Source organism: Manacus candei, unplaced genomic scaffold, assembly GCF_025592945.1.
Source record: "Manacus candei isolate 608988 ecotype Guabito, Panama unplaced genomic scaffold, ASM2559294v1 h1tg000092l, whole genome shotgun sequence".
NCBI classification, from domain to species: Eukaryota; Metazoa; Chordata; class Aves; order Passeriformes; family Pipridae; genus Manacus; species Manacus candei.
The window spans coordinates 566,176-587,466 of record NW_026138140.1 but is presented as its reverse complement, the minus strand read 5'-3'; the positions used below and the strand labels follow the sequence as shown (position 1 = coordinate 587,466).

At 37.2% G+C, this 21,291-nt stretch overlaps 1 protein-coding gene across 1 annotated transcript in view; it reads right to left on the bottom strand.

Moving 5' to 3' along the window:
- NAA15 (N-alpha-acetyltransferase 15, NatA auxiliary subunit) overlaps positions 1-21,291 on the bottom strand; it is a 37,931-nt gene that overhangs the window by 6,429 nt on the left and 10,211 nt on the right. Inside the window, exons 2-15 of the mRNA XM_051768039.1 lie at positions 18,092-18,176; positions 17,118-17,222; positions 16,337-16,494; positions 13,883-14,017; positions 13,579-13,732; positions 11,141-11,260; positions 10,396-10,491; positions 10,156-10,262; positions 9,648-9,720; positions 8,752-8,921; positions 8,072-8,224; positions 5,904-6,032; positions 3,224-3,437; positions 1,886-2,079 (exon numbers count right to left, since the gene is read on the bottom strand). Of these exons, the coding sequence (XP_051623999.1) occupies positions 1,886-2,079; positions 3,224-3,437; positions 5,904-6,032; positions 8,072-8,224; positions 8,752-8,921; positions 9,648-9,720; positions 10,156-10,262; positions 10,396-10,491; positions 11,141-11,260; positions 13,579-13,732; positions 13,883-14,017; positions 16,337-16,494; positions 17,118-17,222; positions 18,092-18,176 (1,893 nt within the window). The remainder of the gene's footprint in view (positions 1-1,885; positions 2,080-3,223; positions 3,438-5,903; positions 6,033-8,071; positions 8,225-8,751; positions 8,922-9,647; positions 9,721-10,155; positions 10,263-10,395; positions 10,492-11,140; positions 11,261-13,578; positions 13,733-13,882; positions 14,018-16,336; positions 16,495-17,117; positions 17,223-18,091; positions 18,177-21,291) is intronic.

Sequence of the window (21,291 nt, the reverse complement as noted above, 5' to 3'; positions counted from 1 at the left end):
GTATCACACACCAGTGGTGAACACAGCTGGAGCTGAACCTGCTCTGAAATGGGCAGTAGGGCTGTCCACGACAACCTACACACATAGGCCTGAGGTGATGGTAAATGACTAATAAATGACCATGACATTCTGCTGCTGGGAACTCCAGACAGGTTCCTAAGAGCTGCTAGGTCATGGCAACATTCCCAGCCAAGATACAAACAGCAAGCTTGAAGCAAATAGGTATTGACCAAGGTCTCCTGGTCTTACCCAGTGTAATCCAGTAAACAGGCAGACTGAACACAAATTAATTCTAGGCAAGGATTCTTAATAGGCTCTTCCATCTAGACATTCAGGATTAGTCAAACAAGAACTGTCTATTGCCCTTCCTATTTTTGTTTTTATGAACATAAGCCACTCTCTAAGAAGCAGATAAATTTGTTGTGTGTCAGTAACAACTTAGTAATGTGGAAGTGATACACTTGATGGCAAATAACCGAGTTGAAGACAAGGACAAACACCTTCCTGCTAAACATATACTACAGCACCTTCCATAAAAACAACTGCATTATTTCTGTGTGCTGTTGATTTTACACGTCACTGTGCACATCAACTATTTGGAACCCACAATAAACCAGATTTCAAAGCTATGCCTCTAATGCCAAAGCTATACACCTAAACAAGTCCGGGGCAACTGTTTCAGGAAAACTGTTTGCAAGTGATCAACTCTGTCAGAAATGGTCCTCTGGCACTAGGAACCAACTGTGCTTGGAAGTGTCATGATTCCGATACTAACTTAGGAATATAATTATATTATACAGACATCTACATCTTAAATACATAACTAGTTTTGCCAAAGGAATGCATTATACAGCTGCAACTATTCCCTGTAATCTTGGGGACTGCTTAGTTTTTTCTGGGCTATCCCATGACATCCCTCTACTCCAGAACTCAATTTCAATACACACCACTGAGACCATTTCAATCTTAACCAGCAGTGCAATTAGTTCTGCTTCTTGCAGCCACTGAGCTAAACATTAGGAATATCAAAAATATTCTTAAATAACTAGTGCAGTTTAAGTCACTTGCTTCCTGGCTACAGAGTGAATTTCACTGTCTCAACCTTCAAAGACCACCTCAAGTGCAAATAATACTCATTGTATGTGTAAAGTGAACATCATGAATACTGTATCTATCAGAACTTGGATACTATTCTACTATTGCTATAAATTAATTTTTCCAATCTCTGTATTTTCCTTATCTTCCCCCACATTTTTCGAGTGTTTTCCTGCTCCTTACAGGTATAAGTTTTAGCAAAAACAACAGCCTTCTGGGTCACCTCCCCTTCATATATCTCTACAGCTCTTAATCCAGATCTCAAAATCTTTCTCAGTCTAGTGTACTACTATGTACTACTACAGCTGCTTTATCCCTTTTTTTTTCCCCAATCAAAACAAATGCAAACAAATCCTGTTAAAGCATTCAATGGCTCCTCTTCCACAGGTTGACTATGCTTAATAAAAAAAAAAAATATTAGGGGACATAAAAGAGCAAATGATAATCACCTTACATATAGAACAGAAAGACTTCCATCTGACCAACCAGAAGTAGGGTATAATCAACAAGTTAGTGCAATACACACATGAAAATAGTTCCACCTGTAGCTAATGTTTAGGACTTCAATTGGTGCCTGTCAGAACTAGGCACAAAAGCCATGATTTCCACCATGCTGACAGTATATGTAACAACCTACCCCTAGAAAAGAATTCTTTTTAACATGCTGCCTGTGAAGAGAAGCCACACCAAAAAAAATAAACAAGTTATCTGAATGGCTTTCTATTTTTATCTGTGCTCACTGCAACTTCTGTAGCAATTTCTATGACTTCATTATTACATTAGTAAGCACCTTTGCCAGTTTCTCAGGGATAAGTTCTTCTTTAGGTCCTCCAATTTCTTCGTCATCATCATCTTTCTTCTTTTTCTGATTCCTCTGTTGCTTCTCCTTCTCAGCATTCTTCTTTTCCTCCTCCAGCTGGGCTTTCTTCTGTGCTCTTCTCTGCTTATTTCGTAGCTTCTTTAGCTCCTTGTCAGACATATTCGCTGTACACACACAAAGGGCAAAACCAGACAACATTGATGTCTAATATTAACAGTCTCCATCAGTTGTCAAGACACCACCACCTTCTTTAAACCATATCTACTAACAAGCAGCGCTGCCCTTACCTCTGTAGAAGCTTATTACTATCAATAATTACTTTACAGTCTGTGCTTCTGCTCCACAACTCACAAATTCCTTAGTGGAATCAGGGAGTTGGAATTAGAACCACATGCTGAAGGTGGGACAGAGTAATTACTGCACAACTCCACAAATCCAGCACCAGGAGTAAAAGTGCACAGCAATACTCATTGATTTCTCCCTGAGGCATTACACATGTTTAATGTGGTAATTAAATGGCCTAACAAAAATAAGGTGAAATAGCTCCACTTTGGCATAGACAATTTCAGCTTTGCTTCTGATGCCCTACAGACATATTTGATTCATATTCAGATCCTCTCTTCCCTCCAATTAGAATATGGAGAGTTAATTTAAAACACATCAGAAGTGGCTGCAACAAATTCTATTACACTTCCACCTGTCTTAATTTGAACTGAAAGCCACACAAATGAACTGAGATAAAAAATACTAAAAGTTGACGAATTCCTCTTGAAGGACTGATGAGCCTCTATTCATATTGTTTGAGGTACCCCAAGCCACTTAAGTTGCTCTCAAATTAGAGATGAGGGGAAAAAAATATATCAATAGATTTTAAAGTAATTGTTACATCACGAGCCAGATGATAAAATTTAAGTTGCTACCTAGTGAAATTTTTGCATATTCTTAAAATGCTCAGGATGATACCACCAGGCACATTGGCTTCAATCTGTTATTTCAGACCAACCACCAGGAGAATTCCATGTTTTCACAGCCACTCCATAACACAAGCACATTTGTACTTAAGAATTACAACTCTCACTACAAACCCATCATTGTTTTACAATAACCAAGATAAAAACATGTATTAGTTTAACTTTCAGCAGAACATCTACTTTTACATGCAGTCAAAGTTACAATTTACCTGCTTTGAGTTGTGTAAAACTTTTATTTTTGGCTACTGCAGTTTACAACTCCAAGAACGCTAGATCTTCATAAAACATCCACTAATTAGTGAAACTGTACAATTAATAAATCCTGAGGGTTGCATACCTGTATCAGCCTCGTGTTCTTTATTTTCATCTGTTAAGGGATTATCGTGAAGTTTCAAATATATCTCTATGGCAATTCGTGCTGCTTTGAAGTAGAACGGATGCTGTCGAAGCACATCTTCTAGTTTTAACAAGTCCACATAAGACCTAAGGGTGATCTTCCTCATACAGTAAGTGTGGAAGTCAAACTGGTCGTCCGTGATTTCTACAAAATGCTAACACAGCGTAACATAGCATTATTTAGTCAGTAGTAACAATCAGGTACTAACCTGGGCTTTTAAAATACGCCCTCCCCAAAGGAATCGTTCAGTAAAACTCTGCTGTTTGACAAATACAACCTAACTGTCAGAAAGGTTAACAAAACCCTCCAAAAATAAAGTCATGGTGAAAAGGACAGAAGGCACCTTAGGTCAAAAACAAAATTCACCCATTTCACAGCCTCTTAACAGCAACTACCCTCTGACAATTTGCAGTTTAAGGGGAAAAGGTCCTACTTTCATTGTATATAAACTTCACTAATTCTTTTTCAATGAAAAGTATAATTTTGACTTCCACTAAATACCATGGCAATGAATTCCACACTTAAACAATACGTAGTGTGACAAAGTATTTCCTTTTGTTCAAGCTCTGCTTTCCTCATCATCACCTGATATCCCTTTTTGTTTGAGAAGCAGTGAAAAGCCGTGCCCCTCTTGAACTTCTACACGTATTTATGATCTCATAGGACTTCAACCTAAACTCAGCTGTTGTTTGTCAAAGCTGAGGCTAAAACAGTGAGCATGACAAGCTAATTACAGTCTCTGTTTTGAAGTTACTCCATGCGTATTTTACCAGCACGTTTTTAAGGAGGTGTGATACTGAGACATAAACAGTATGACAGTCACATGATTGAATAAAAGCATTTCTATAGTCACTTAATTCCCCACTTGTCTTTTTGACTGCTGCTCCACACAAACACAGAAGTTGTTGCAGTTTTGTCTATAATGGTGTTAGGATTTCTTTCCTGAGCAGCAATAATTAATGCAAGACCTTTTACTACTTATGCATAGGCATTTTTCTTGCCCCTCATTCACTGACTACACCACTGAACATTATGTTTCATTGGCCACTTTTAGTATTGAGACAGCACAGGTGTTGTCCTTGCACTATTCAGTCCTTTTCTGTGATCATTTATCGACATATGAAGCAATGGAGACTCTGCAGAGATACCTTAATGATCTCCATGGTATATCCCTTCTCTTGCAAAAATTGATTATTTATTCCTACTCTGTTTTCCAAGCCATCAATTAACTATTAAATCCGTGAGATCAACTTCCTACTTTTTCTGAGACAGTTTAGATCCTTTATGGTGTGAAGGATGACATCAAAAGTGTTTCTGAAATCCAGAACACATTTTAACGACTAGACTGCCCTAAACATGACTGGTACCACTAAAGGATTTAAGAGGTACTGCTTTTTCTTACAGAACACCAAAGTTTTGTTGATGGTTTCTGAATTCAACATATTTGTCTATTTTATTTTTGAACTTTACAACACCTTCAATCAATTAATCCAATAAAAAAGTAAACATAGTGACTTAATTCCTTAGAAATTTTGTTTTGGTTTGTTTGTTTTTTAGGATGGCCTAAATTAACACTTTATTTCAGCTTTGCTAAGCTCTTCTGGTAACCAAGACAATTTACAATAGACATATTCTTTTACAAGAATCTAACTTATTTAAAGGATTTCTGTGAACAAACCATGGTCCTGGCAAATCACAGAATGGTTTGGGTTGGAAGGGACCTAAAGATCAGCTATTTCCAACCCTCTGCCACAGGCAGGGACACCTTTCACTAGGCCAGGTTACTTTGATAATTTGCTCTGAGAATATTCCACAGGCAATATTCCACAGAGAATATTTCTCTGCAGAAAAGCAGCCGTGCTGAAACCTCCTAAAGCCTCTCTATTTGCAAAGAGGCACAGCTTCTACTAAGTTCTGCTCTTTCAGCACTTCATTTACATCCTCAGCTGTCTGGTCTTTTGCTAGACCCTAATGTGCTTTAAAAAACCCAAACCCATACTTTTTTTTTTTTTTTGAAGTTGTGGATCCAAATTGTGTTGTTTGCCTTACTATGGATCCGCATTTAATAAGCGAGTATTCCCCCTTTTTTAAACACAATTTCTACTTTAAGAAGTTGTTGTATTTCCAATAGCTTCTTTTAAGTTGTAGCTTAATTTTATTTTTTTTTTAAGGAGAAGATACTCAATATTTTTGATGGTTTTTTTAAAGTTAACATCTACTACTAAAAGAGTGCTTAAACAGTAACTAAAATGATGGTTTTTTCCTTTACTTCACGAATGGGCTTGTCAGCTCAGTCATGTTATTTCTGGACTTAAAGTACACTTAGTTTTTATTTTTACCCAAATAAGTATTTTTTTATGCACACTGCCAATATTTCTCAGAGCTTTCCTCTCTCTTCTGGATCTTCAAATAACTTCAAAAAAATCTCTTCATAACACACAGTTTACAATGGCACTTTTAGGAGGAAATGTAAACTTATCAACTTGCCAGTAACCAACACGAAACAAAATCTCTCCTGGAGCTCCATGAAGTATACTTTTACTGCTCAGAAAAGAAACATATCAGCACAGTGAACTTAAGCCAGTGTTTTCCAACCCAGGCAGTTTAACTGGATACGTACTCTCTCGATTTCATGGCACTTTTTAAGTGCTTCTCCGAATTTGTTCATCGCCTTGTAAGCTTGTGCACACTCTGTCTGAAACCACATGCACTGCATTTCATTCAAGTTCTCTACTGCCGAGGTTCCTTCCTAAAAGCAAAAACAGCATTGCATGAAAAATAAATCTCTCATTCCATTTGTTGACTGCTATTTCCTTTTTATCTTGTCCTAATTAAAAGTACAAATAAGGATGCTATCCAAAGAAATACTTGATCTCAGAACTGGCGTCCTGAAAGTCGGAAATGCCACAGTTAAGATGGACTTGCTTTGTTCATCAATTTAAGAAAAATATAAAAACCTTTGTTACATTTACTGGAAGAGTCAGAAAGAAACAATGAAGAGCCAGGTAGTGACCACTTAACTGTGATGGTTCCTCAGCTTCAGGATAGCTGAGACCTTCATTCAGTATTTTTAACACTGTGTGCACACAAGTAACACACTGTGGCATGAAAAAAAATGGCAGGAAAGTTCTAGCACATGGCAAGACACTGACAGCTGCAGGAAATCCTGCAGGAATTTTTTTTTTTTCTCTTAACTAAAGCTGCCATCTGTACCTTCCAGAGAACTGCTGATTCAGCTAAGTGTACTAACTGACAGCAGTAGTAGATGATTTCTTATACCATCAGTACTAGGGAGCAGTGGCAAGGCAAAAGGAATACTGTCAACTCAAGACACCTTCTGGTTCAAAAAAGGAGGTTACAGTTGTCTTTCAAATCTGGTATTTATATATACTTGCACAGATCTGGAGAACTTAGCAATGAAAGAGAAAGGCAGCGTTCAAAACAGCCTGATTTAGGCAGCTAGAAGTGAGAAAAAAATGTCAGTTCCATTAGCATTATGGTGACTTTAGGTCTTCTTTAACTGTTTTTTAATTAAGAAGCTTGTATTTGAGCACTAGGCATAAGATCAAAGAGATAAAAAGATTACATAGAGCAATATCATCAAATTATACTTTTCAAGTTCAGTTTTGGGTAACTGGTATGCTTGCTTTTTTGACATCATCTTAAAGCTGCTTAAGGCATTGAGGGAGGTCAAATCAACTAAATTCATATCAGATTTGCAACAAAAACCCCACATTAAGTTACTGAGTTTATATAAAACAGAACTTCCCCTGCCCTCATGTTTGCCTGCACACATTTCACAAAGACTCTCCAGATTTCCCCTTATAAAAACTGCTCCCCCTCCTCTCCATTCAACCCAACTTATTCCAGGTTTCTCTTGCTCTTCAAGAGAGGAGAAAAATGGGACAACAAACAGAAAAGGCTTTACCTTTGAAGGTAGATCCCAAGAGCTTGTTGCCTGTCTCCCACAGACAACATAAATGATATTACCTGTATCCTAAAACTATCACTTGATAAATAGTCTGGGAAGACTTCACTGAGCTGCTCTGACTTTCAGTTATGAAAGAATAAAATCAAGTGAAGTAAATTTAAACGAAGTAACTAACCTGTGTGACCATCAAACCTATCAAAATGGGTTACTGCAGGGACAAAAGTGATGTATGAAATTAAGCAATCTGCACAAGGCAAAACTTTTTCTACCAGATAACTGGTCATGTGTAAGCAGATGGAAAAATAAAAAAAGATGTAACATGCAGCTTCCCTCCATCACAGTTAAACATGGCCTTAGGGATGAAAGTTTGTTCACACAAGAAAGACATCTCAGAAAGCCTGGTAGTCACACAAAAATTATGTTCCAAGAGAAGTTTGAATTCTCTAACTTACCATCATTAGAAAAAAAAAAAGCTTAAAAGAGACATTTTACCAGATGGGCAATTTTACCAGATCTTTCAAGTATCCTACAGAATCAACATTAAACCCAAAGATTACTGTGAAAAAATTATTTACTGAGAAGTTCTCTCTAAAACAAAAATGCTGTATTTTTCCTACTTAGCAAAAATAGTCAAATCCAAGCTTTATAGACCCTTCAATTAATGCTATGGATCATGCCTATCCTAGAATAATTCAAACCCTGCTATGGACTACCACAAGTGAAGCAAGAAAACACAGTTGCTCTGAAACAGAACTTAAACATTACAGTAAAGGTCAGTGCAAAGTTAAAACACAAAGTTATTCCACAAGGGATTAGGCCCAGGTTATCCAAAAGAGCCGTAGCTAAAAGCAACAAACCCGTGTAAACTTAGAACACATTTCTTCTGCTTCTTTAATGGAGTTTGCTTTCAACATGTATTTTGCACATTTGGAGTTGATAAATCTGTCTGCTGTGTCCAAAGCCTGAGCCTCATCCATCCACCTTGCAGCTTCTTTAATATTTCCAGCATGCTAAAGAGATAGAAATTTGAGTCAGATTCAGTAATTATAAAACATGCACATTTTATCTACTTGCTGTTTAACATAAATTGGTTAACTTTCTAGACATTTTTTAATAAATAGCTTTCTTCAAAAGCAACAGATCTTTAAATTAAAAAAAGCAGTAAAATCACTTTCCCTCATTATGGGATTATTGGTCTTTTAGCACTAGATGTTTTTCCTGAAAATGCTTAAAGGACTGCTTTGGATAATCCCATTCTGATACAATATCATAGTGTAGTTGGGAAACTGTTTCTAAGTAGTTAAACAATCCAGGGTAAGAATAGACCCAAATTTATCAGTGTGATTTTTAAACTGAGAATTTACATTTTGCTGTACATTTGTCCTTTACTTACTTAAAAACCTTCACAGGGGCTTACTGATATGGAGCAAAAAAAAGCCCCCAGGTAGTTGAACAATATCCTTATCTAGAAACTCACTAAAACTCACATTCATAACAAATGAATAACCTCTGGTCACTAAGGATAAGCCACACTTACCTTATAGATTTTTGCCTTCACAAGGAAGAGTTCTATCAAAGTGGGAGTACTTTCTATAGCAGCATTTATATATTCTAGAGCCAGGGACGGCTGCCCAATTTTATCATAATGTTGAGCCAAATAATACTGGACCCAGAGTAAAGTGGTTGGAGGTTCTTCTTTGCCATCATCTGGAGGGAGCAGAACAGAGAGAGGTTCTTTTGTTCAGTTTATTAAAACAACATGCCAGAAGCAGAGTGCTATAAATACACACACTGAAGTTAATTCTGCCACTATATCAGGCTGTCACACCAGACCTGGGAGTGCTTCCAACCAACTGGGTCCAGGTAAGTACATTAGCTTCTAAGTCTATGCAAGACTTGAGCATATCCTGTTCCCTTGTCATTCTGTGGTTTTAAAGGAAAGGGAGTTAGTGGGTCAGAAGGGAGCTGCATTTTGTTCCAAGTATTCCCTTAGTCGGGGCAATCGATGTGCAGAACCTCCAAGAACAGAAAACCCAGCCTCCAACAAAAGCTCAAAAACTACCTCTCCATGAAGGTTGTGCTATCAGCACATATTCTTTTTTGTTTGACGTTCTGTAATTAAAGATTTGACGCAGCTTTCAAATTTCACTTCCCTCAACAGTGATAAACTCAAGTCTTTAAAAGAGAATATCTGAAGTCAAAACTGCAAAGAGATGACCAAATTCATGGATCCGGGGAAAAAAGTTCAGAACAAGTGACTACATTTTGAACACAGATTTTACATTTGACAGCTATGGTAGAGTTCCATGTTAGGGGGAAAAAGGAAAAAAATCATCTCTATTTCTTCACTCCCCACTAGTTCCCCACCTCTGAATGGACACAATGCTTACACCAGGCATTACTTCCATGGAGTACAACAGTCTTGGCACTCACCATTTGGGTTAAATAACCTGCAGCTTCTTAGAGAGGTTTCATAACCTATCACGAGCTCTTCTATGATTGCCACCTACACATGCAAGACAAGACACACAAAAAATAATCTGTGGGCCAGATGGTATTTTATTTCAACCTCAGCTACTTGGTGTTACCCAAATTAGCTATTTTTGGTAAGAAAATTTTGCAATATCCTGAATTACATTACATATGGGAACAATATGTATACTCAAACTCACATCTATTTTCAACAAATTAAGACCAAGCCTCCTTTGGTGAACATTTACACAGCGTAGAATACATAAATCTGAGTTTTCTACATTTACCAAGTTGGCACAAGACTATGCTTGCTTGATGTATGCATGTACTTCTTTTTTTTTTTTAGCTATACCAGGCTGTAACATGCAGCAGTGCTGATGGAGTGAACACTGAAGAAAAGTCTCCTTTATGTCTTCAATGCACCACAGTTACCATGTAGAACAGGTAAAAAGTGGTTAAAAACACTCACCTTCTCCTTGTCTTTATATAACGACCTCAAAGTATTGAAGACTGGTGGGCAACCTTTGCTGAAATTCATCCTTAGAAACTTGTCCAGACATTCCTTAAACTTTTCACCTTGAGAGGAAAAAGACCTGTTGATTTTGTTTTACCAGACATTACTCATCAATTGCAGACTGTTTATGCTGTTAAAACAGCATCTCAGAAACACAAGTGTTGATCACTACCTGCTCAGCAAAAATGCACTTACCAGACAAAAAGTTTAATGGTAATCTTCTTGGAACTAGTCCCCTCGGGTATTTAGTCCAGGCCTCTTCATAGATCTTTAGCCTCTCCATCATATTAGCTGCAAGAGAATTTTCCAGTTTACTTTTCCCTTCCTTTTTGGCAAGAAGGGAAAGGGGGGCAAAGAAAGTGATTTGTATCTGGCTAAAAACAGGATCAGGATACATATATCAACTAAAAGCTCCATGCTTCCTAAAGAACATCAATTGCCTCTTTACTGTTTTTAAAATTGATGCACTAAATGATTCCAAGGTACTCAGTATCTGTTAATTCCTCTTCCCAAGACTAACTGCTTAATCTCTCATCTTTTGAGTTCCTGCCTTATCACTGTGCTAAAATCTTTGAAGAAAGCCCTTCAGTTGTATTAGCTACAACATAAGATAACAGACAGTAAAGTAAAACTCTAAATTAAAACTGTCTTCTAGGAAATAATTCTATTCTTTCAACCACACACAAAGACTACTGCATTTCTTTGATTCTATGATTTTAGATAAGACAAGGGTAACAACAATACCAGAAATATTTCCAGTCTTTCTTAAAAAAACCCCAGCATTATGACAACATGTACACACTATGACTAAAAGGGAAAACTTAAATGAGGACTTTTAAAATAATAGTTTTAATATTTAAAGCAATACAAGTTTTTCATACATATATAAATTTCAAACATGCAGAAAAAGCTTATTTGCTACAAGATATCAAATAATTACCTGGCTTAAGTGCCTTTTCTAGGCCTTTGTAGTAAGCCCAGTTTTCAGGATTTCTTTCTTGCAGTCCTTTGTAGACTTCAACTGCTTCTTCAAGTCTGCCAAGCTGAAGCAGGAGTTCTCCTGTGTGAAATTCAAGAAGTTTTAAATTAAGGTAACAAGATACTGAAGCAGTCTAACATTAATCACTCTACAGGAAGACACCAGATAATCTTAACTCTCTGTAGATTCTAAATTCTTTGAAAAAATGACCACAATGGCATTACAAACTAGCTGACAGATATGCTTTTACTTTGACAACAGCTGTGATTACAGTAAGATTTTACAACTCAGCCCATAACTCCTGAAATTTACTTGAAAATTTACTGTTAAAAGCAAGATGCACATGGGTTTTTTCTCACTTACTGAAGTGACTGGTTACTTTAAATGCAGTTTTTACCACAGAAGGCAACTAAAAGCAGTACACTATTTAGCATCTTGAAAACCAAACTGAAACTGCAGAGTTGCAAATAAAAGAATGGTTCTTCAGTCTGGTATTTCATAAAACTAACTTCAGTGTTTTTAATCAAGCCACTGATTTGATGAATGGATTCTCAAGATTCTGCAAACAAGTTTCCTTTTAACAATACTTCAACAGAAGATAAAATTGTTAAAAATAAAATCTAGGTCTAACAACTGTGTAAAGCGTCTTTGCTAATGCTGGAATTGCAGGAGTCAATTTCCCATTTTGTGTTTTACATATTTTACAAAAAAAAAAATGGAAAAAAACATATTTTATGAAGTTTTGCTACTGGCAGATGTTAGGCACAAACAGGTCACACGCCACAGGTGAACAGTGTCATTCTACATTAAGGTAAGATTTCCTCATCTGGTTTCAAGAGGAAAATGCAACTCAGCATTGCCTCTCTTCTTCCCTGCATCACACAACTGACATGCAATTTTGCCATGAGATGCTGCTTCCCATAGTTTGGATAACTCAAGGAATACACACAGAATCTAATGCCCAGGAAAACATCAGTAGTCCACCCACTGAGAAGGAATTGGGAAAATAAACCTGAATTCTTTCTTCAAGGTGCAAGCTAATTTTTTTCTAACAGTGGCAAATGTCAATACAATATTCAGTGTTTGTCAGTTGTATTTCATTCACAATGGCTTTTACACATGCATTTAAAATTTGTACACAGCACTTATTTATTAGCAGTAGCATATGCAGCAGCTAAGCCAGACCAAACAATACAATGGGAGCTGTGCCCCAAAAAATTAATTTGTTGACCCTGTTGAAAACACAGATTGCAAAGAGTATTTCCATTCTTTTTTTTTCTGGTAACTTACTTGGAGGTTGTGTGTTTTGGTTTGGTTTTTGGTGCGGGGTTTACTTTTCTTTTTTATGCAGTCCTACTTGAAAATTCTATTTTACTACCAGCCTTGGACCTTTAAACACTTAAAAACACCAAGTATGCCAAAAGATCTTTCAGGTAAGTGATAAAAACACACTCCCACCCCCAAAAGTCCTGCTACTATGTTTCAAAAATGGTCTGTGATAGTGTAATTTCTACATCCATATCCTTTAATATGCAAATCAAATAATATATTTGCACCCACGGAGAGTCATCTGCAAACATGTTCCTTGAGGAAGCACCACACATCTCCCATAGTACTACCACTACTAAATTCCTAGGTTCATTTTGCAGGACAGTGAGATTACCATTAGCAGAAAACAGGGAGTCAGCTACAACATCTATACGAATAATATGAGGGAATAAAAAATTTCTTCTCTTTGCTTCAAGCAATCATCCAAACAGAAGTTTCACAGAAAGACTGTACAAGCAGTAAAGGAAGAAAACATGCTTTAAGAAAGTGCACCTGTTAACAGAGCTGTGAGAATGAACTATCCCTCTGCAATTCCAGCTATGCAATATAAGATACAGTATTGCATTGATCTGCTATAGTATTACACACTAAGTTTATAATAATAGAACAGCAGAAGCCTATAGATGGCAACCCAACAACGAGACTATCTCTGTATTCTGCAAGGGTGACTGAGTACAACTAAAAGCCTTCTACTGTGCCAAAGATGATTCTTCCCCTTCAGCAAGTGGCATCCCTGTCAGGACCACTAGGAAAGCTGTAACAGAATGGGTCTGGGTACACTATTCTAGAAGAACTTCAGGACACCAGTTCAGGATCAGATGTCTGAAACACCTGTTAGATTACAAGTTTTGGTCTGTTGATGCTCTGTTGATGTCTTACATCATGACCTGGGAGAAGAGCATGACCGGGACTCAACAGCTGCAAGACAAGCAGTCCTTTACACCAGCAAAATTAAATAAGTTAAATCTAAAACCAAATCAAAGCTGAAGTTACAAAAGATGGGGAAAGCTGACAGTACAGGCAGCCCGCTGTGTGCTATGTATTTAAACGTATCTTCACAAAGTAATTACCTTTAGTTTCCTCGACAGCCAGTTTATCACAAATCTGCTTTTCATAGGTACAAAGATGCTCCAAGGCTTCTTTATATAGTCCTGCCTCCCGGAGGACTTGATTTTGATAGAGCAGCAGCTCACTGTACTCATAGTCCACTTTATCAGGTGATGTCTACACAGGAAAGCAAAACACAGGAGACAGTTCAGCCTTCTGATTCCAGAATTTGGGGTCAGATTCATTTTGACTGAAGAAACTGCACAAAGTTTTCCCATCATGAAAGGAAGCAGTAATCCACACAGGAATTTCATGTTCTCCTCTTACCTGCTGTGTCTTCCTGAATTCCTCTAAAATTTTTGCTGCCATTTCATAGTCTTCCAGCAGATGGTAAGCGATGGCATAACCAATCCATGATGCTCGCTGTGCAGGTCGGAGCTGGAGCAACTGGTATCTCGTTTCCTGCAAAAAAGTAGCCACTAATTTTTCTGACTTTATTTTGATACTCTGTAGAATCCATTAGGCAGTAATCTGTCTTCAGTATTCTAGTATTTAAGGAGGTCACTAAAAGTTAGTTTTCCACATGCATTTTTTTTAACCAAAAGAAAGAATAATCTTTAAACTACGATGGTCTTCACCAAATAAAAAAAAAAACAGCACACAAAATAACACATCATGTCCAGTTGAATCCAGATGAGTCAGACTAACTTTGTTAATGTATGACACACATGCTTTTCCTGTCTTACTGCTTATGAACAGAAGGTAATTAAGGATACTTTGGGTTGAGTTGCAGGAACATTTACTGGTGTTTCAAATTCACCTTGAAAGTATGTATGTATTAAATCCTTAAAAGTGTTGTTAGGCAACATAGGTCACGCAAACACATCCCTGTCCTTTGGCAAGAAGAAAATTACAGTTGGAAAATGCATCAGATTTGCTTGGTATCACACAGTTTTAATCCGACAAAAAAGTTATTACTTGTTTTGTTACAGACTCCTGAAAGGCATCTTCAAGTAATTTAAAATAAAGGGGAAAAGTTACTATCTACTGAAAAAGCCCAAACTTTCAGAAGTAGGAATTAACAAAGAATTAAAACTAGTTACAGCACTTTGACTAGAATGATGATCAGTCAAAATATTACAAAGTAGGAGAGGGTGGAAGTTAAAGCAAAATAAAAGACCCAACCCAAAACACAAGGTTATTCCCAGTTTTGAAAGTAATTTCACATTCTTCAGAAACCAGCATATGAACAAGTCATGCATTACTGGGTTCTAAGCATCTTAACATTTAATTCTTAATGCATTCTATAACCACATGTTACTTGTGAATACAAATTCTGTAATTGCTAAACATGTGTTTATCCAGAGGCCAAGAGAACATACATTTGCAAATGTATTTGGCACCTATGCTAAGTGTTAGCTATCTTGTCTCAGCAAGAGAGGAATCACATTTCTGAATTATTAATATGAAAAAAAGTAGTGATTAAAAATTGTCCTGACTCAGGAATAAGTCCACTGAGGACCTGTACTAGCTGATGGTTCCACACAGCTCTGGGGACAGAATTTGCTCTTGGCATACCTGTAATGTAAACATGAGCATTATCCTAATTTGAAAAGGAAATAATCTATTAAGAGACCAACTAATTTGTTTTAACAACCACGACTTTAGTGGTGCAAAGAACACCTGAAAAGATGAAAATGTACCCCCAAAAAATTATTCAAGGTCTCTCAGGTAAAAATCTCTCTTTTTTTTTTTCCCAGAGGAAAGGAATACTTTATTATACCAGTCTACATTAGATGAAAATCAGACAAGTTTCCAGGCACAAAAAAATGGAGGAACTAAGGGTTTTTTTCCAATTCATTAATGTTCAAGTGACCATTGCCATCTCTCCTTGGATGGCACAGTAATAAAAAAACAAACCTTCTACAGTAATCGCTTTCTAATCCTATGTGAGCCATCCATTGATCACAGGTTGCAACTAGAACCACATCAACATCTCTGCAATACACATACTAAACAGCAGCTGCTAGTTTTTAAGAAAATAAAGGTATTGGCACACATCAGTTCACAATTCGAGGTGACAGAAAAAGAACACTCTAACTACATTAGGAGCAGCATTTGTAGAGGAGACAACAGAAAGTTTGTGTTCTTTACAGGAGTATCATTGCCATGGCACTACCATCTTGTAAATGTTGGGTAGCATAAAACAACACCTCACATGGCAAATAAACAACTGACGCAAGGCAGCAAATAACTGGGTGCTGCAGTAACAGGCAGGAAAAGGGCTGTGGTCTAAGTTAACAAACTGCAGTCAGCTTTACTAGAAAGCAAACAGCAGAAAACAAGACAGTAATCTAAGCACTCTGAGAATTAAATCAAGAAAGAAGAGGTCTGACCCACAATCTTACAGCTCGCAGGAAATATTTGGACCCAAAGGAGTCGGAAAGCAAAGTATGATAGTTCATGCAGCATACTGCATGAAATTATATGATGAAATTTGCCTAGTATTATTATTATTTCAAGAAAATAATAAGACTGGAGAATGTCTACAGCTGGATTATACAGCACCAAAAAAATAAGAAACGCAAGCAATTCTGCACTAAGCTGGAAACACATAATTTAATATGCCATTAAATCTGCATACTTTACAGAAATTGTATTGAGTGGCACATAGTTTTGACACTGGATCTAATGTATATTTTTTTTCAAAGTGTCATTAAACAATCTGACATGTTTGCTGCAGTTTCCTAGATGATGATTAAAGGCAGTCTGTATACTTACCCTGTAACCTTCAAGATCCCTCATTTGAATCTGTAGCAGAGAAAGATCTCTCAAGATTTGAAGATTGTCTTTGTCCCATTTCAGTGCATTTCTATAGCATTTGATAGCTTCATCATACTTCTTGTCTGACCTCTGAAGAAGGCCATAGACATGCCAACCTAGAAAACTGTTAAGGCTTCCACTGAATTAGAGCAGGGAGAAAACAGATCTAACAGTGATAGAACAGTAGGCAACAAGCCCTCGAGCTGTTTTATAAAAGGACAGTAACATTACAATTCTTTTCATCAGAGAACTTTGCCAGTTATATGTATAAGGTTCATATAATGTGCTGTAAGTTTTCCTTTTCACATACTGGGGGAGGAAATAAAGTAAGAGGATCTCTGAAAACACTACTAGGCTTACTTGAACACATTTTTAGATAACTGAAGTGCTTGCACTTCCTGCACTCTATGATAAGTCTTTAACAATGTAATGGCAACTACTAATGTTTTTAGAGCAAATCACATGCTTAAATGCCCATCACAAGTTTAGAGTTGCAGCTCAATGATCAAAATAACACACAATGCAAGCCAGAGTAATTTTTGAGCTAACTGTGACTGCAAGGAGAGCTGCAAAGCCCTTTGGACAGCTCAGACAAAATATTCTTATGTACTGGAAACCAAACTGAAAATTCTGAACTTCCAGTGTGAAGGTCAGTGGTACTGGCTATGCTGTAAATCAAGTAGTTGTAGAAATAAACCTTTTCAATTCATAAGCAAAAGCCTTGTTTCAAAAAGGATACAGACATGACTCTTCAAGTCATTCCTTAGGCCTCTACGCACAAGTTCATAAGCTTCCTCTTTCTTCCCTAGACAGTTTAATGTTAGTCCTTTCATTGCCAAGGTTTCTAAAATAGAAAAAAAAATATTAAATAAGTATCACTCATTTTCATAGGTTTTAAGCTTAGTATAGCAAAACTAAATATAGTATAAATGCAAATTTAGAGTCAGTCATCAGCATCAATATTTCCCATTCTTTTTTTCTCGTGAAAACTATACTGTCAGATTATTCATTTAAGTGTATCATACATGACAACAAACCTCATATATTACTTCCACCAAAACAAAGTAACATTTTAGTTTAAAGGCACTAAAAACTGTCTGCTCTACAAACACTTGGAGATTTTTTAATGTAAAGGCACGTTATAACTACTCAAGTATTTATTCACAACCCTGAGACTTCCACACACCCAACCATGCCAAACTAGTTGCAAAAAACCCACAAAACATTTCTGAACAGTGGAAAGAAACTTTCAACTCAGTATTAAGAACTAACTGAAAGTACAGCAGAGGACAAACACCTTTTTCTTCTTTCAGAATGAGACTACTCCTTCAGAGAAGTGGCAGACCACAGAGATGACAGACATACTGAACAATATTCAGCCTCTTCCTTTCATCTTTCACTTTCATGTGAGTGAACACCAATTTCCCCTGAAAAGTGATCTAAGCCATACATACTTGTATTGAGAAACCTGCACCATGCTATAAGGAGTTTTAGACTTGGAGGCTCAAGAATGGCAAGCTATGACTACTGGTAAGATCAGTCTTAAAAATGACAAATCTTACCAGCAGTAAGTGCTTAATATGCAAGTTTCTGGACACTCTCAATGCTTCACGGGTAGAAGGTTAGCAGCAACATGCTATCAAAGTTTAAAATTATTACTCTACTGTAAAGTACAGGGGGAAAAAAGAGAGCACATACCATTTGAAAACTTACCTCCATGTTCTGCAAACTTTGGGTTGGAAAGGATCTGTTTACAGAACTTCAGCCCATTTCTATACTGCTTATGTTCATAACACCTCTGTTGAAGAAGAACAGAATACATTTATTCAAAAAACTGAGTGAAAGTATTTCTGTACCCCTGAGATTAAGCATCAGTGCAGCTAGGGATTTCAGAAAATGTATTAATATTTTAATGAACCCTGTTTGGTGAGCTTCCTGTGTTTAAAAAGTCTTTCCATTGCCAGAAAAAAAAAAGAGTATATGTTAGTAACACCATGAGTTTGAATGCATAACGAAAGACACATCATACAGCAAATTCTCCAGAGACCCCACAGGAAGCATAAGTGCCTACAGAGATTCAACTTTCCTTTAACATAAAAGCAAATCTTATGTTGTAACATATATTTCTAAGCATTCAAATCACTTTGACTCAGTCATCTTGCACAGAAAACCCCACAAGACAACTTCCAACAACCACACAAGCAGGAAAGAATTTCCCCCACTGCAACTTGGCTTAACTACCTCTGAAAGCAACACCATCAATTTGAACACCACATATATCTCCAGTACACCCAAACTTTCAAAACTAGTGTATACCAACATTATCCTGCCATACTGGAAAATTTAAACATTCCTCTACAGTTTTATTAATCCAATTCTAATGATTTGCTTTTGTGTGAGTCATGCCTGTCATGCAAAGTGACTGCAATGCACAATGGCACACAACATGAACTTTCACAACCAGTTTTAGTATTTTGCTTCTGTCAATTCACTTCCTGTGTTCATCTTTAAAAATATAAGCCAAAGGAGGAAGAAATAATGTTATAAACACCGAGTTCACTTCAGCAAGTGGTAGAGGTTTCTTGCATTTCATTTTATTCTAACAAAATAAACATCTATGAGCACAGGAGTAAAGGAACACACTTTGCTTGAGCACCAACCCAAATCCAATGGTAATTACAAAGTCAATCATAACAGGACCTCACTGACTCTGGTTGATCTGTCCTGGTGGCAGGATGGCTGACAGGGGTGTAAAAATTTGGTACAGCTGACAGCTTTCAAGTCCTCCTAAATAACTCGTTGCTCAGGATTCCACATTTCCTCACATTGCTCCAAAGTAATTATCCAAGAGCGTTCATAAGCACATATGGACACCATTTGTCATCTAAGCACTCCAGAGGCAGACCCAACAGCAAAAAGTTCTAAAAATAAAACTTTACATGAATGTTAGGGAAATGCTTAAAAAAGAAAATGGCATATTTACAACTTCTCTGTTTTATGTTGCTTTTCATAATCAAAGGTGCTGTTTAGTGTCCAGTTTTGTCTTTCAAAGCACAGATGGAAACACCAACAATAAACTTCAAAGGGGTAAAAAACTGATAAAACATTAAATAGATGTATTATTTTCTAGGTACTGAAGTCATATAGCTGAAATAATATGGCTGAAGACCAAGATGTATCATAAACCAAGGATCTTGATTCCCCTACACTGCCACCACCCTTCAGAGAAAGGCAATCATGGAAATGAAAGAGGAGAAGGAACATACTCAGATAGAGCAGGCAAGATGTACTCAAAGGGGGACATATCAAGAAAAGAATGATAGAATGGCTTGGATTGGAAAGGACCTTCAAAGATCTAGTTCTAACCCTTCCCACCACAGGCAGGGACATCTTTCACTACATCATTTTCTTCGATGCCTCATCCAACTATTACTTTGAACACTTTCAAAAGACAACTGAAAAATCACCAAGGACAGGAGAAGTTAGCAGTGCAACCACGCAGCAAAGGAACATTAAGGTATGAGAAAATCTGTACAGCCAGTTATTTTTTTTCTTATTATTATTAAACTTGGCTGGGTATTAGTTATACCTTTCAGTCATTACCTGCTTTCAAGTAGCTGGTTGAGTCACTGTAATCAGCCACGGGTCAGAGCTGACAGAGAGCTTACAGGTGACAACACAACAGGATCTAGCTTTTTTTTTATTTTAATTGAAACCATCAGTCATAGAAGTTACACCCAGGCCTCCTCCCCGAAAAGTAGAGCCGCCATTTGCCCCCACCCAGGTAGTTGTGAAAGCAGCAAAACCTGTCACAGAAGTGGTGCAGCCACAGGAACTGCAGAATGTGTCTCCAGTGTAACTAAGGCACTGTCAGCAGCAGAAGGGGCACTTTGGGGGTGGTTTGCAGTTTGGTTTTAAGTACAGCTGCTCAGATGTCGGCTATGAACACAAAATCTTATCTCTAAGTGGTTCCATTTAACAAACTCTACCAGTCTTTCACCTTGAAGCAAAGTCACCCAAGTTGGTATATAAGCTAGAGACAGGAAATATTTGAACATAAATTTTTCTCAGGGTGATACAGAACTCACAATGAAAGGTAGCTTGTAACAGAGTAAACTCACTGAGAATTCTAACAAAGTCTTCCTTTAGGCTTCACAAAGGAAAAATTTGCAAGTTTATATTCATTACATCAACAGAAAGGTTCCCATCAATCCAGAGAACACTTGGATAGGACCAAGAAGTTACCAGGAACCAACCACATACCTGCTCCTCTTGCAGTAGCAAATGGAAAACTAGCCCTAGTTGTGTATATTCCCCAGTGAGGCATCCTAGGTCTCCATTTTCAGGTATTTCTAGATCAAGACAAGTTGGAGTGATTTCCTGTATACAACTTCTCTAACCTTTCAGGTTCATACTTCAAGCCTATTTCATTCTGCTAATGGAAACATTTCAAATTGTGTCATTTTATGACTTTCCTTATTCTGTGTATACACTGTTACGTTCTGACAAAGGAAGGAAGGGAACAAACGAAATTGAGGTCATGTTTCATTCCTCTTCAGAAAAGAAGAGACTGTTTCCTCAAAGTGGGCCCAACAGCATCACTGAGATTCCACTACTTGAAGCCATGATCATACTTAACTCATTATCCAAAGAGATTATGGACTAACAAGCTTAAATGAAGGGAGAAGGAAGCCAAGAATGCAGCATATGCAACCATGGCTAGTACAAACATCACTGAGCCTGTGGTTTCAAGGAACAGAAACGTGAAATAAAAATTTTTTAAGAAAAAGGAGACAGAAAATACTGAAAAAGTGAAAGGAAGGACAAAAAGAACAACACAAGGAAACGTGTGTGAGTAATACACAGCCTGGAAGAGAAAAATCTTTAAGGGGAGTCAGTAGTTTCTAAGAAAG